The sequence below is a fragment of the Symphalangus syndactylus genome, chromosome 8, assembly GCF_028878055.3.
Source record: "Symphalangus syndactylus isolate Jambi chromosome 8, NHGRI_mSymSyn1-v2.1_pri, whole genome shotgun sequence".
NCBI lineage: Eukaryota > Metazoa > Chordata > Mammalia > Primates > Hylobatidae > Symphalangus > Symphalangus syndactylus.
The window spans coordinates 13570016-13586587 of NC_072430.2; the positions used below are offsets into that span (position 1 = coordinate 13570016).

The window sequence follows — 16572 nt, forward strand, 5'->3', positions numbered from 1 at the left end:
CCCACCTTGGCCTCCCAAAGTCATGGGATTACAGGTGTGAGCCACTGTATCCAACCTACAAATATTTTAAAGCAAATCTCAGATATTATGTCCTATTAATTTCACCTGTAAATACAGGTCATTATTATCTGTAACCAGCTAAAAACCCTTTTTTTTTTTTTTTGAGACGGAGTTTTGTTCTCATTGCCCAGGCTGGAGTGCAATGGCACGATCTCAGCTCACCGCAACCTCCACCTTCCACGTTCAAGCGATTCTCCTGACTCGGCCTCCTGAGCAGCTGGGATTACAGGCATGCACCACCACGCCCGGCTAATTTTGTATTTTTAGTAGAGACAGGGTTTCTCCATGTTGGTCAGGCTGGTCTTGAACTCCCGTCCTCAGGTGATACGTCCACCTTGGCCTCCTAAAGTGCTGGGATTACAGGTGTGAACCACCGTGCCCGACCTAAAAAAAATTGGTATCTTTTTAAGCCACTGCAGTCACTTAAAAAATAAAGTTGATAGGCCGGGCGCAGTGGCTCACGCCTGTAATCCCAGCACTTTGGGAGGCCGAGGCAGGTGGATCACGAGGTCAGGACATTGAGACCATCCTGGCTAACACAGTGAAACCTTGTCTCTACTAAAAATACAAAAAATTAGCCGGGCGTGGTGGCGGGCACCTGTAGTCCCAGCTACTCGGGAGGCTGAGGCAGGAGAATGGCGTGAACCTGGGAGGTGGAGCTTGCAGTGAGCGGAGATGGCACCACTGCACTCCAGCCTGGGCGAGAGAGCAAGACTCCGTCTCAAAAAAAAGTTGATAAAGTCTTGCAACTTCTACCTCTGATATAAACATGAATGTTGTTAAATTCAGGTAAGAAAACACTCCTACCAAATTAGCCGGGCGTGGTGGCGGGCGCCTGTAGTTCCAGCTACTCGGAGAGGCTGAGGCAGGAGAATGGCGTGAACCCGGGAGGCGGAGCTTGCAGTGAGCTGAGATTGCGCCATTGCACTCCAGCCTGGGTGACAGAGCGAGACTCCGACTCAAAAAAAAAAAAAAAAAGAAAACACTCCTACCTAATCTGGATGTGCTATTCAAATTTTCAGGAAAAGAGTAAACACCTACCTGTTATAATACATGTGCTTCTGAAAATTTTTACTTAAAAATTCCTTGTAAAAGTCCGCCATTTCTTCTGCATTCAGTGTTGCTTTCTGACCTGAAAGTTAATTTCAGCTTACACATTAAGACTTAAGGAGAAAGGATAAACAAAAAAACTATTAGAGCTAACAAGTGAGTTCAGCAAGCTTGCAGGATATATACAAGACCAATATACAAACATCAACTGTATTTCTATACACTAGCAATAAACAGTCTGAAAATGAAATTAAGAAAACAATTCTACTTATGATAGCATCAAAAATAATAAAAGACTTAGGAATAAATTTGAGAGGAGACGTGTAAGATGTGTATACTGAAAAATACAAAATAGGCCAGGTGCAGTGGCTCACGCCTATAATCCCAGCACTTTGGGAGGCCGAGGTGGGAGGATCACTTGAGGTCAGGAGTTCATGACCAGCGTGGCCAACATGGTGAAACCCCATCTCTATTAAAAATCCAAAAATTAGCCAGATGTGGTGGCTCACATCTGTAATCCTAGCACTTTGGGAGGCCGAGGCAGGTGGATCACCTGAGGTCAGGAGTTTGAGACCAGCCGGGCCAACATGGTGAAACCCGTCTCTACTAAAAATATGGGGGCAGGTGGGGGGTGGTGGAGGTTACAATGAGCCCAGATCATGCCACTTCACTCCAGTCTGGTCAAAAGAGTAAAACTCCGTATCAAAAAAAAAAAAAAGGCCAGGCACGGTAGCTCATGCCTGTAATCCCAGCACTTTGGGAGGCCGAGCTGGGCCGATCACGAGATCAAGAGATCCAGACCATCCTGGCCAACAAGGTAAAACCTCATCTCTACTAAAAATACAAAAACTAGCTGGGCGTGGTGGTGCACGTCTGTAGTCCCAGCTACTTGGGAAGCTGAGGCAGGAGGATCACTTGGGACCAGGAGTTCAAGACTAGCCTGGGCAACATAATAAGACCTCATCTCTCCAAAAAATAAAAAAATTAGCCAGGTATGGTGGTGCATGCCTGTAGTCTTAGCTACTCAAGAGGCCGGGGAAGGAGGGTCACCTGAGCCCAGGAGTTCAAGGTTGCAGTGAGCCATGATCACTGCACTCCAGCCTGGGCAACAGAGCCAGACCCTGTCTCGTAAAAAAAAAAAAAAAAAAAAAAAAGGCCAGGTGCAGTGGCTCAAGCCTATAATCTCAGCACTTTGGGAGGCTGAGGTGGGCGGATCACCTGAGGTCAGGAGTTCGAGACCAGCCTGGCCAATGTCCTGAAACCCCGTGTCTACTAAAAATACAAAAATTAGCCAGGCATGGTAGCAGGCACCTGTAATCCCAGCTACTCGGGAAGCTGAGGTAGGAGAATTGCTTGAACTCAGGAGGTGGAGGTTGCAATGAGCCGAGATCGTGTCACTGCACTCCAGCCCGGGCAACAACAGCGAAACTCCGTCTCCAAAAACAAAAACAAAAAACAACAAAAAAAAGGGCCGGGCCGGGCATGGTGGCTCAAGCCTGTAATCCCAGCACTTTGGGAGGCCGAGGCAAATGGATCACAAGGTCAGGAGATCGAGACCATCCTGGCCAACATGGTGAAACCCCGTCTCTACTAAAAGTACAAAAATTAGCTGGGTGTAGTGGCGCGCATCTGTAGTCCTAGTTACTCGGGAGGCTGAGGCAGGAGAATTGCTTGAACCCAAGAGGTGGAGGTTGCAGTGAGCCAAGATCACGCCACTGCACTCCAGCCTGGCGACAGAGCAAGACTCTGTTTCAAAAAAAAAAAAAAGAGAAAAAACCTATAGAACGGGAGAAAAACATTTGCTAATCATCCATCTAATAAGGGTCTAGTATCAACAATATGTAAATAACTTTTTATTTTTGAGACGGAGTTTTGCTTTTGTTGCCCAGGCTGGAGTGCAATGGCACGATCTCGGCTCACCACAACCTCCACCTGCCAGGTTCAAGCGATTCTCCTGCCTCAGCCTCCCGAGTAGCTGGGATTACAGGTATGTGCCACCACGCCCAGCTATTTTGTCGTTTTAGTAGAGACGGGTTTCTCCATGTTGGTCAGGCTGGTCTTGAACTCCCAACTTTAGGTGATCCACCTGCCTTGGCCTCCCAAAGTGCTGGTATTACAGGCGTGAGCCACTGTGCCTGGCCAAGAACTCTTTTATCTCAGCAACAAAAAGACAAATCATCCTATTTATTTATTTATTTATTTAGAGACAGAGTCTTGCTCTGTCGCCCAGGCTGGAGTGCAGTGGCACAATCTCGGCTCACTGCAACCTCTGCTTACTGGGTTCAAGCGATTCTCCTGCCTCAGCCTCCTGAGTAGCTGGGATTACAGGTAAGCACCACCATGCCTGGCTAATTTTTGTATTTCTAGCAGAGACGGGGTTTCACCACATTGGTCAGACTGGTCTTGAACTCCTGACTTTGTGATCCGCCTGCCTCGGCCTCCCAGAGTGTTGGGATTACAGGCGTGAGCCACCACACCTGGCCAAATCATCCACTTTTAAAATGGGCAAAGGATTTAAACGGGAATTTCTCCAAAAAAGATACACAAATAACCAATAAGCACATGACGAGATGCTTAACACCATTGGAAAATCAGAAAGACAAAGTCATGCCACGTCACGCCCACTACGATAGCTATTAAACACACAGACAATAGCAAGTGTTGACAAGGATGTAGAGAAATTAGAACTCTCATACATTGCTGGTGGAAATAAAAAAATAGGTCAGGCCACTCTGAAAAAGTTAAACACAGAGTTCGTTATCATAAGACCCATGTGGCATTATAGAGAGATATTTGGTCTTTGTCCCCTGTTCCTGGCACGGAGCTCCTAAAACCTCAGAATGTCCTGAGTGGTTAAGGGTGATAGCAGCTGCTCCTGTTCCAATGGGGCAGCTCTGGTGGGCTCCTGTACAGCTTCGGGATGGGGGCCGGAAAGACCAAGCCTTGATTGGAAGCTCAAAACTTTCCGTTTTGGGGAAAGGAGAGGGAGTAGATATTGAGCTAATTACCAATGGCCAATGATTTAATCAATCATGCCTACCTCATGAGACCTCCATAAAAATCCCTAAACCATGGGGTTCAGAGAGCTTCCGGGCTACAGAACATATCGAGGTGCTGGGAGGAGGCCAGGCACGGTGGCTCATGCCTGTTATCCCAGTGCTTTGTGGGGCCGAGGGAGGGTTGCTTGAGCCCAGGAGGCTGACGCTGCAGTGAGCCATGATCATGCCACTGCACTCAGCCTGGGCAACAGAGTGAGACCCTGCTCAAAAAAACAAACAAACAAAAGGTGCTGGGAGGGTGGCATGCCCAGAGAGGGCACAGGGGCTCCGCATGCCCCCCATACCTCGACATGTGCATCTCTGCTATCTGGCTGTCCCTGAGTTGTATCCTTTATAATAAACCGCTAAGAGTAAGTAAAGCACCTTTCTGAATGTTGTGATACATTCTAGCAAATTATCAATCCTGCGGAGGGGGTCACAGTCTGATTTATAGCCTGTCAGTCAGAGGGACAGGTGGCCCAGGACTGGCAACTGGCAAAGGATTTAAACAGGAATTTATCAAAGAGAAAGACTGCCTCAGTGGAGGCAATCTGTGGGACTGGGTCTTTAACCTGTGGCATCAGACATGAACTCCAAGTGGATAGTGTCAGAATTGCACTGAATTGCTGGACACCTATAGCTGGTGTCGAAGAGCTGGAGAAGTGGAACGAGAGAAGACACCAGGTATTTGGTCTCAGAAGGAAAAAAGACTCTTTTTTTGTTTTTTGAGATGGAGTCTCGCTCTGTCGCCCAGGCTGGAGTGCAATGGCGCAATCTCGGCTCGCTGCAACCTCCACCTCCTGGGTTCCAGCGAATTCTCCTGCTTCAGCCTCCCGAGTAGCTGGGATTACAGGCGCCCGCCACCACACCCAGCTAATTTTTTGTATTTTTAGTAGAGATGGGATTTCACCATGTTGGCCAGGCTGGTCATGAACTCCTGACCTCAAGTGATCCATCCACCTCGGCCTCCCAAAGAGCTGGGATTACAGGCGTGAGCCACTGCGCCAGGCCAAAAAGACTCTTAACTCAGCAATTCACCTGTAGGTATATACAGGATTATTCACAGTAGCATAATTCATAATAGCCAAAGGGGAGAAATAATCCAAATGCTTATCAACTAGTAAGTAGATAAACAAAACATAGTATATCTGTGTATAATATTAGACAGCCATAAAAAAATCTCCAAAGTACTAATACATGAGACAATATATATAAATCTTGAAAATATTATGAACTTGAGTGAAAAAAGGCAGACACAAAAGACCACATATTGTATGTTTCCATTTATCTGAAAATGTTCAGAATAGGCAAATCCAGAGATAGAAAGTGGGCTGCCAGGGTTAGGTGAGGCAGGAATTGAGACTGGCTAATGGGTATGGGGTTTCTTCTTAAGGTGATGAAAATGTTCAGAATTAGTGATGTAGTTGTACAATCTTGTGACTACTAAAAGCCACGGAATTATACAGTTTAAAAGGGTGAATTTAGGCAGGGCACGACAAGGAGATTCCGTCTCAAAAAAAAAAAAAAAAAAAAGACGGTGAATTTTATGGTATGTGAATTGTATCTAAAGGTCACAGCATAACTCATTTTCTTCACAAGTGATTATGACTCAGGCAGGTATCTATTTTTTTTTTTTTTTTTGAGACAGAGTCTTACTCTGTTGCCCAGGCTGGAGTGCAGTGGTGTGATCTTGGCTCACTGCAAGCTCTGCCTCCCAGGTTCACGCCATTCTCCTGCCTCAGCCCCCCGAGTAGCTGGGACTACAGGCGCCCGCCACCACGCCCGGCTAATTTTTTGTATTTTTTAGTAGAGACGGGGTTTCACTGTGTTAGCCAGGATGGCCTCGATCTCCTGACCTCGTGATCCGCCCGCCTCGGCCTCCCAAAGTGCTGGGATTACAAGCGTGAGCCACCGCGCCCGGCCGCAGGTATCTATACCATGCATAATGAATGACGTGTTTCATCACGCACACTCCTGCAGATTCTACGGAGGAACTGTGAGCCACCGCTACACGGGAATGAAATGTATCCTAACTTGAATGCATCCTGGGTTAACAGCCTGCCCATTCCTGGGACAGGTCCCGGCCTGACTATTCCATCTCCGCGTGCTGGTGGGGCTGTTAACACATGAGGACCAGTGCCGCTTGCCTCTGTGGCACTCCCAGGGCGGTGGCCACGCTCAGGTTCACCCACACGCAAGAGAGGTAGAAAGGCCACAGGGCAGGACCCATAGCCTGTTACAGGGAGTGGCAGGGCTGCCCTGAAGTAGGGTCCCCAAAGCAGCCCAGGGGACAGTCTCATGCCCCCCAGCTATGGCTCAGGGACCAGGGAATGAAACCACATCCAGGGTGGCGGCTGCAGGCGGAGCACTCTGGCTTAGAAGCCCCAGTCCCCGAACAGGAAATGAGGTCTCTAGTAAGAGCGCTGGGCTCCGGCTCAGGGTCTCCTGCATCTCCGGGACCTCCCATGCAGAGGCGCAGGGGCCATGCTCGGCTCCTAACCAGGGTGCTCTCCAGCCTCCCCAGCAGACTGCCTTCCCCTGAAGGTGCCACGTCCAGCACAGCGCACGCCACCCTGTGGCACAGCTAACGCTGATGCTCCAGCCCAAGGGGGAGGGGGCAAAGTGGCCAAGGGCGTGATTCCACCCTCCCTCCCACAGAGCGGGGAGGGTGTCTGGCAACCCCTTTATTCACACAGACAGAAACAAGCACGGCTGTCCCCTAGCCACATAGCAGACAGGACAGGAGCCACGTGTCCTCTGGCCGCTCGGACAGGTCTAGTGCCACCAGAATGAAGAGCAGTTTAACTCTACAGCCCCCTGCTCTGCTTTTCCCTTCAGTTCTGCCATTTCCTATGGCATCTGGGGCTACTTCATTTTCTTCTGTGCCTCGGTTTACTCAACTGTGTAAGGGAGATGGCGGCAGCACAGCCATCCCCTCCATCCATGGTTTTGCTTTCCATGGTTTCAGTTACCCAAGGTAAAGTGGGGTCTGAAAATATTAAATGGAAAATTCCAGAAATGAACAATTCATAAGTTTTGAACTGCATGTTGTTCTGAGTAACGTGATGAAACCTCCCAAGGTCCTGCTCCGACCCGCCCAGGAGGCGATTCCTCCCTTTGTCCAGCACATACACAGTGTAGACGCACCCCACTCGTTATTCACTCAGCAGCCGTCTCGGTGATCAGATCCACTGTCGCCGTACAGCAGTGCTTGTGTCTGAGTAACCCTTATTTACTTGGTAATGGTCGCAAAGCACAAGATTAGAGATGCTGGCATATTGTTATACTTGTTCTATTTTATCAGTTATCATTGCTAGTCTCTCATGCCTAATTTATAAACTTTATCATAGCTAAAAATGAAACGTCCCTTGGTATCGATAGGAGATTGGTTCCAGGACTCCTACAGATACCAACATTTCAGGATGCTCAAATCCTTTATATAAAATGGTGTAATAGGCTGGGCACGGTGGCTCACGCCTGTAATCCCAGCACTTTGGGAGGCCAAGACGGGCGGATCACCTGAGGTTGGGAGTTCGAGAACAGCCTGACCAAAATGGAGAAACTCTATCCCTACTAAAAATACAAAAAAAATTAGCCAGGCGTGGTGGCCCATGCCTGTAATCCCAGCTACTCAGGAGGCTGAGGCAGGAGAAATTCCTTGAACCAAGGAGGCAGAGGTTGCGGTGAGCTGAGATTGCGCCACTGCACTCCAGCCTGGGCAACAAGAATGAAACTCTGTCTCAAAAACAACAACAACAACAACAAAAAAACAGGCCAGGCATAGTGGCTCATGCCTGTAATCCCAGCACTTTGAGAGGCTGAGGTGGGTGGATCTGAGGTGAAGAGATTGAGACCATCCTGGCCAACATGGGAAACCTCATCTCTACTAAAAATACAAAAAAAATTAGCTTGGTGTGGTAGCACACACCTGTAGTCCCAGCTATTCAGGAGGCTGAGGCAGGAGGATTGCTTGAACCCAGGAGGTAGAGGTTGCAGTGAGCCAAGTTAGGGCCACTGCACTCCAGCCTGGCGACAGAGCGAGACTCTGCTTCAAAAAACAAAACAAAAAAACCCACAAAAAACAAAAAACAAAAATTAGCTGGGTGTGGTGGCAGACGCCTGTAGTCCTCGCTATTTGGGAGGCTAAGGCAGGAGAATTGCTTGAACCCAGAGGTGGAAGTTGCAGTGAGCCGAGATTGTGCCGCTGCACTCCAGCCTGGGTAACAGATTGATACTCCATCTCGAAAAATAAATAAAATAAAATATAATGGTGTAATAAACCTGGGCAACATAGAAAAAAATTCTACAAAAAAAATTTTTTTTAATTAGTGAGGCATGGTGGCATGTGCCTGCAGTCCCAGCAACTTGGGAAGCTGAGGCAGGAGGATGGCTTGTGTCTTTAGTTTTGTGTCTTTAGTATAGACGGGATTTCACATTGTTAGCCAGGCTGGTCTCGAACTGCTGACCTCAGGTGATCTGCCCGCCTCAGCCTCCCAAAGTGCTAGGATTACAGGCGTGAGCCACCGCGCCTGGCCGTTATGCTGTACTTCTAAATTTTTCTATTTTTGGCCAGGCGTGGTGGCTCACGCCTGTAATCCCAGAACTTTGGGAGGCCGAGGCCGGGCGTGATGGCTCACGCTTGTAATCCCAGCACTTTGGGAGGCTGAGGCGGGTGGATCACGAGGTCAGGAGATCGAGACCATGGTGAAACCCCATCTCTACTAAAAATACAAAAAATTAGCCGGGTGTGGTGGCGGGCGCCTGTAGTCCCAGCTACTCGGAGAGGCTGAGGCAGGAGAATGGTGTGAACCCAGGAGGCGGAGCTTGCAGTAAGCCAAGATCATGCCACTGCACTCCAGCCTGGGCGACAGAGTGAGACTCCGTCTCAAAAAAAAAAAGAACTTTGGGAGGCCGAGGTGGGCGGATCATCTGAGGTCAGGAGTTTGAGGCCAGCCTGGCCAACATGGTGAAACCCTGCCTCTACTAAAAATACAAAAATTAGTCAGGCGTGGTGGTGTGTACCTGTAGTCCCAGCTACTCAGAAGGCTGAGGCAGGAGAATCGCTTGAACCAGGAGGCAGAGTTTGCAGTGAGCCGAGATCGTGCCACTGCACTCCAGCCTGGGTGACAGAGTGAGACTCTGTCTAAAAAGAAAAAATTGTATTTTTTATTTTCAATATTTTATTGTTTATGTTTATTGTTTTTGATATTTTTCAATCTGTGGTTGGTTGAATTGAGGACATAGGGGAGGGACAATCGTGTAGGGAAAAACCTAGTGTACATACAGGGCTTGGTACTAGCCTCGGTCTTAGGCATTCACTGGGGGTCTCGGAATGTATCCCTTGGATAAAGAGGGCCTACTCTGTCTCATGTGTTACTGTTAATACACGTATAGGGCACTCAAAACTGTGTCCGTACTCAGAGGTTGAGGCAGGAGGACTGCTTGAGGCCAGCCTGGTCAACATAGCGAGACCTCATCTGGGATGGACAGAGGCCGAGACCATCCCCACCTGGCTGTGTGGCCCCAGGGCTGTGACTTACCTCCATCTCAGTTTCTTCCTCTCTAGTGTGTGACGGCAACCGCACACCTCATGAAGCTACACTCCGTCAGTGTGGCAGGAGGGGCAGGGCTGGCACATTAGTGCCTTGCTTGTGGTTACTGCTGTTAGGGTGACCATGGGAGTATTCCGCAGGCAGGGGTACCAGCTGCTGCCACCTGACTCCATTGACACGGGCGTCCCTCAGGACAGGTCTCCTTGCATTTGGCTCAACACCCCCAGGCCAAGGCTCAGCAGGCAGCAGAAGCGCTGTAATATCTGCTAAGCAGGGCACCATCCACACTGCAGCACTGCAGCTTAATACCGAACCTACTACTAAGTTCAGGGAAAGAGGCAAAACACCGAGTTCACCACGCTTACTGAAAACCGAGTGGGTGTTTCATAAATACTCAGGAGACTGACTTAAGCTAAACCCATCTTGATGGTACACTTCCTGCCACTGCATAAACACTCTGATAATGAAATACATTAGAGGAATTCTCCCACAATACTGCCTGCCTTACAAATGAGATTTAATTTTGAGACCAGCAGAACTGAAATCACAGTATTCTGCTGCTTGCACTTCAAACTCAATCACTCATTTTTCTGCACTGCTGCAGAATATTCCAGTGAAGGCCAGTGAGTGGGTAGAGACCACTACAGCCTTATCTGTTCTTCTAGTGGACATTTCCATTCTTCCCATTCTTCTGCAATGAAAGATGGCGCTGCAAGGAACACACAGCTGAACTCTTCCCATGTTTCCCCACATGAATTTTTTTTTTTTTTTTGGACACGGTCTGGCTCTGTCACTCAGGCTGGAGTGCAGTGACACAATCTCGGCTCACTGCAGCCTCCACCCCCTGGGCTCAAGTGATTCTCCCACCTCAGCCTCCCGAGTAGCTGGGACTACAGACACATACTGCCAAACTTGGCTTTTTTTTTTTTTTGAGATGGAGTTTCGCTCTTGCTGCCCAGGCTGGAGTGCGATGGTGCGATCTCGGCTCAGTGCAACTTCCACCTCCGGGGTTCAAGCGATTCTTCTGCCTCAGCCTCCTGAGTAGCTGGGATTACAAGCATGCATCACCACGACTGGCTAATTTTGTATTTTTAGTAGAGATGGAGTTTCTTCATGTTGGTCAGGCTGGTCTCAAACTCCTGACCTCAGGTGATCCGCCTGCCTCAGCCTCCCAAAGTGCTGAGATTACAGGCATGAGCCACCGCATCCGGCCTTAATTATTTTTATTTTTAAATTTTTTGTAGACAAAGGGTTTTACCATGTTGCCCAGGCTGGTCTCAAACTCCTAGGCTAAAGTGATCCACCCACCTCAGCCTCCCAAAGTGGTGGGATTACAGGTATGAGCCACCAAGCCTGGCTCTCCACGTGAATTCTCAGAGATGATTCATGAGCATCATTTGCCTGCTTCCTGGGATATATGTAAATATGCGTAGCTAAATCCTTCTGGAAAAGGGGCTGAGGATTTTCTGCTGCCATCCACCTTTGATGTAACTCCACCAGCGCTGAGTCTCAAGACTGAAAACATTCTCCCATGAACTGAGTAAGCATGAAATGATGACTTCTTGTTGCATATGCACTGCAGGCTGGGCGCGGTGGCTCATGCCTGTAATCCCACCACTTTGGGAGACTGAGATGAGAAGATCACTTGAGGTCAGGAGTTTGAGACCAGCCTGGTCAACATGGCGAAACCCCATCTCTACAAAACACACGCACAAAAATTAGCCGGGTGTGGGGGCAGGTGCCTGTAATCCCAGCTACTTGGGAGGCTGAGGCAGGAGAATCACTGGAACCCGGGAGGTGGAGACTGCAGTGAGCCGAGATCACGCCACTGCACTCCAGCCTGGTGACAGAGTGAGACTCCATCTCAAAAAAATAAACAAATATGCCTTGTAAAATTTAGAGTTTGAGCAATTTTTTCTTCTTGTAGTCACGTTATTTGTCTATAAATGTGTGTTATTTCTGCAAATTTGTGGCAGCTTTCCCTGAAGTCCAAATTGCCCCTGTTGTCTTTGCTGCTAGCACTTGCCCTTCCTCACATTTCCGGGACACCGATCCCTGCGCCTACCCAGCCTTCTGATCCTTTGCCAACAGGCCTGCTCTTTTGCTTGCTTCCTCCCGTCTCCATGGCAGCAGCGAGGCTCCCTGCACAAGCCCCACCTCTGCCTCAGCTGATCCGGGCACCTCCCAAATGGGCTGGAGCCAGCCTGAGGAAAGACAGCCTCCTCAGCTGACTGCTTCTTTGAACTTAGGAGGGATAAACAAGGAGGCAGAGAAAGCCAGTTTATAGCATGAGAAAGGTAAAGCAGTGGCCCAGGAGAAAAGTTCAAACACGAGGAAGAAATTGCTCTGGTCCTAGCGTCTGAGCACAGGCCATGACTGGGGCCAACTCCACCCACCTCTGGGTACTGAGCCACCTCCACATCTGCTCAGCAAACTCTCCTGTCCAGAAACCTGGATCAAAAGGAGTCTTAACACAGACGCTTTCCGCTTTTACGTTCTTGAATATCTCCATCTTCACCCTCAAGCTCAGGAGGGTATCATTCCTCCAGATAACGGTGACTCTGTTATATCCTATTAGATGCTCTACAGCTATGAACTATGTATCTAACTCTTTAATCCATAAACAATCAACTTTCATTTTTTTATTTTTTTGAGACAGAGTCTCGCTCTGTCACCCAGGCTGGAGTGCAGTGGCGCGATCTCGGCTCACCGCAACCTCCGCCTCCTGGGTTCAAGTGATTCTCCTGCCTCAGTCTCCTGAGTAGCTGGGATTACAGACGAGTGCCACCACAACAAGCTAATTTTTGTATTTTTAGTAGAGACGAGGTTTCACCACGTTGATCAGGCTGGTCTCGAACTCCTGACCTTGTGACCCCCCTGCCTCGGCCTCCGAAAAAGTGCTGGGATTACAGGCGTGAACCACCGTGCCCAGCCTGACTTTTAATAATTAACTTTTTGGCCAGACACGGTGGCTCACGCTTGTAATCCCAGCACTTTGGGAGGATGAGGCGAGTGGATTGCTTGAGCTCAGGAGTTTGAGACCAGCCTGGGCAACACAGCAAAACTCCATCTCTACAAAAAACACAAAAATTAGCCAGGTGTGGTGCTGGCGTGCACCTGTAGTCCTAGCTACTTGGGAGGCTGAAGTGGGAGGATCACTTGAGCCCAGGAGGTCAAGGCTGCAGTGAGTCTAGATGGTGCCACTGCATTCCAGCCTGGGAGACAGAGTGAGACCCTGACTCAAAAAGCAAAAAAAAAAAAAATTAATAATAACTAACATTTTGACTCACTGGAATACATTTGTATTGCAGGGAGAATGAATCTAAATTTGTTATTTTGCGCCAAAGGTTTCTCCAACATCACGTATTCAACAAAGCTCCCCTTCTCTTGGCTCTTGGGGACCTATATCCTCACGCATTGGTGCAACCGTGTACAAGACATGTGCTCTGGCCCAAGGTGACATGCCTGCTGCCCCACTCCCACTGCAGGCACCGCGGCCTGCTCACTGTCAACAGATGCCAGAGCAGGCAGCTCCCTGTATGTTTCCCTTCCTTAACACATCCTGTCCTATTACCAAATTCAGCTTCAAACCTAATTTAAGGCCAGCCTTTCAATACTCAGCAAAGCCATCAATAGGATTCTGGGACCTTAGTAAGAATCAAAACAACTTCTCCCATCTGTTAGGAGAGTGGCTGTCTCCAAAGCACTTCCAAGATATGAGCCGACCTAGTCCTACCTGATATGATGACAGACCTACGGACACAGCATATGTGATGTGCACACGTGCACACACACATGCACACAAGTGCACATACGCACACACATGCATGCATGTGCACACGCACACGCACGCATACATGGCCAGGTCAGCATGGAATGCGCTGACGGCCATGGGGCGCGGCGAGGCCCAGTAAGGCTTTGCAATCCGACTCCCGAGGTGAGAATCCAGGCCACACCACATTCTCACTGTGCAATTTTGGTGAAACCTCAGGTTGCTCATCTATAAAATGGTAAAGATAACAGTATCTACTTCATTGGGTCACTGTGGGAAATGCAACAGGTGATATATGCACAAGACTTGCACAGTGTCCAGCACAGGACCCAAAACTGTGAGCGCTCATTCTCATGCTTACTGTTGGATGCAGCATCTGCTCCAGCTCTGCCCTGCAAGACCCCACCTCTCCAGGGCCTGCAAGACCCCACCTCTCCAGGGCCTGCAAGACCCCACCTCTCCAGCAGCCAGCAAACAGCAACAGAGGTCCTGGCACGGGGGTGACTCGAGCTCCAGGCCCTTTATTCCAAATGAATCAGGAGAGGCAAAGGATTAGTAGGAATGGCACTTTAGCCCAATGACAGACTTGGCTTTTGGGGTCGATGGTTTTGGATTTTCTATCAGAACAACTTGTTGGCCGCAGACATCTGTTTAACGAACAGCATGAGATGTTATTGAGGCCTAACATCAACACCAAGAGAAAATAAGGACAGGCTATTTTGAGCACTGAACTGAGATCAGGAATCAGAAGAGAAGCTGGTTTGGAGAGGAAGAAGCTGTAAAGGCTGAGACCTCAGGACGAAAGTCAAAGGTCAGAGGTTGGTCATCCATCATAACCACCTAAAATCCTGAGAGAGAAGAGGGAGCTGGAGATTGGAGAGCCACGCCTGGGAACTGGGTGTGCAAGAGAACTTGGACAGCGGTGTGCCGAGCACTGCCCCAAAGCAGATCAAGGACTGCCCTGAACTTCCCCACTTCTCTCACCGCCCTTCCTTTCCCTTCTCATGGACTTGCTCAAACCCAAACAAAGAAAGCAAAAAACAAACAAGCAAACAAACACACTCACCCGATTCAGTTCTCAGGCCCAAGCCTTTAGTTTTTAGTCTTGAGTGAATAAATTCTTCTTTTTCCTTAAAAAAAAAAAAAAAAAAAAAAGGCTCTCAGAACTCCTTTCTCTGTCTTTCCATTTTTCTTTGGCTAGAGCACGCTCACAGTGTCCTGGAGAAGTTTAGATGTGGATTTTCTGAGAAGCGGGTGACCCATCTCAAAGCTCGTTTAAAACCCTCTGAAAGTGGTTAAAAGTTTTGTGCTTGAAACAGGATTTGAAAAGATGTTCAAGGCCGGGCGCGGTGGCTCACGCCTGTAATCCCAGCACTTTGGGAGGCCGAGGCGGGCGGATCACGAGGTCAGGAGATCGAGACCATCCTGGCTAACACGGTGAAACCCCGTCTCTACTAAAAATACAAAAAAAATTAGCCGGGCGAGGTGGCAGGCGCCTGTAGTCCCAGCTACTCGGGAGGCTGAGGCAGGAGAATGGCGTGAACCCCGGGGGGCGGAGCCTGCAGTGAGCTGAGATCGCGCCACTGCACTCCAGCCTGGGTGAAAGAGCGAGACTCCGTCTCAAAAAAAAAAGAAAAGATGTTCAATAAACTTTGGGAGACACTGTTTGTTTATAAATCCACAGAACAGGTCAGGCGCAGTGGCTCACACCCGTAATGCCAGCACTTTGGGAGGACGAGGTGGGTGGATCACCTGAGGTCAGGAGTTCCAGACCAGCCTGGCCAACATGGAGAAACCCTGTCTCTACAAAAATTAGCCCGATGTGATGGTGGGCACCTATAATCCCACCTACTCAGGAGGCTGAGGCGGGAGAACTGCTTGAACCCGGGAAGTGGTGGTTGCAGTGAGCCGAGATCATGCCACTGCACTCCAGCCTGAACAACAGAGTGAGACTCTGTCTCAAAACAAAAAAAAAAAACCCCACAGAATATGATAAATATACCCCACCTGACATAGGCCACTCAAATGGAAAGTCAAACTTTAAATGTTGCCGGGCATGGTGGCTCACACCTGTAATCCTAGCACTTTGGGAGGCCAAGGCAGGCGGATCACCCGAAGGTCAAGAGTTCAAGACCAGCCTGGCCAATGTGGTGAAACCCCATCTCTACTAAAAATACAAAAATTAGCCAGGTGCAGTGGCAGGCGCCTGTAATCCCAGCTACTTGCGAGGCTGAGGCAGGAGAATCGCTTGAACCAGGGAGGCGGAGGTTGCAGTGAGCTGAGATCACGCCACTGCACTCCAGCCTGGGCAACAGGAGTGAAACTCCATCTCAGAAAAAAAAAAAAAGTTAAATGTTTTTCTTCTGGTTTAGACTATTTATACTTCTTTCTTACACAGTTTATTTATAAGTATCCTGTTAAGAATTTTGAATTCTCTGCTGGGCCTGGTGGCTCACGCCTGTAATCCCAACACTTTGGGAGGCCGAGGTGGGCAGATCAAGAGGTCAGGAGATCAAGACCATCCTGCCCAACATAGTGAAATCCCATCTCCATTAAAAATACAAAAATTAGCTGGGCACGGCGGCACGTGCCTGTAATCCCAGCTACTCGGGAGGGTGAGGCAGGAGAACCGCTTGAACCTGGGAGGTGGAGGGTGCAGTAAGCTGAGATCACACCACTGCACTCCAGCTTGGTGACAGAGCGAGACTCCGTCTCAAAAAAAAAAAAAAAATTTTTTTTTTTGAATTCTCGGGAAGAATGACAACACATCACAAAAACGCGGATTTTTTTTGAGGGTCTCACTCCTGTCGCCCAGACTGGAGTGCAATGGTGCGATCTCGGCTCACTGCAACCTCTGCCTCCTGGGTTCAAGCAATTATTGTGCCTCAGCCTGCCAAGTTACAGGGATCACAGGTATGTGCCACCACACCTGGCTCATTTTTATATTTTTAGTAGAGATAACGTTTCGCTACGTTGGCCAGGCTGCTCTCAAACTCCTGGCTTCAAGTGATCCACCCGTCTCAGCCTCCTAAAGTGCTGGGATTGCAGAGCCACTGTGCCCCACCTAAAAAAACCGGTATTCTCTTTTTTTTTTTTTTTT

At 48.9% G+C, this 16572-nt stretch overlaps 1 protein-coding gene across 7 annotated transcripts in view; it reads right to left on the minus strand.

Annotated features, from left to right (window-relative positions):
* COA8 (cytochrome c oxidase assembly factor 8) overlaps positions 1-16572 on the minus strand; it is a 28767-nt gene that overhangs the window by 2252 nt on the left and 9943 nt on the right. The window contains exons 3-6 of one of the 7 annotated variants that reach the window (XM_055288068.1): positions 14539-14602; positions 13834-13991; positions 9171-9291; positions 1116-1192 (exon numbers count right to left, since the gene is read on the minus strand). In XM_055288068.1, coding sequence (XP_055144043.1) covers positions 9187-9291; positions 13834-13991; positions 14539-14602 — 327 coding nt within the window. In that variant the 3' untranslated portion in view covers positions 1116-1192; positions 9171-9186. Of the gene's footprint in view, positions 1-1101; positions 1224-9170; positions 9292-13833; positions 14120-14538; positions 14603-16572 lie in introns of those variants that run through there. The other 6 variants (XR_008659316.1, XM_055288070.1, XM_055288069.2 and 3 more) reach the window with 6 other exon arrangements.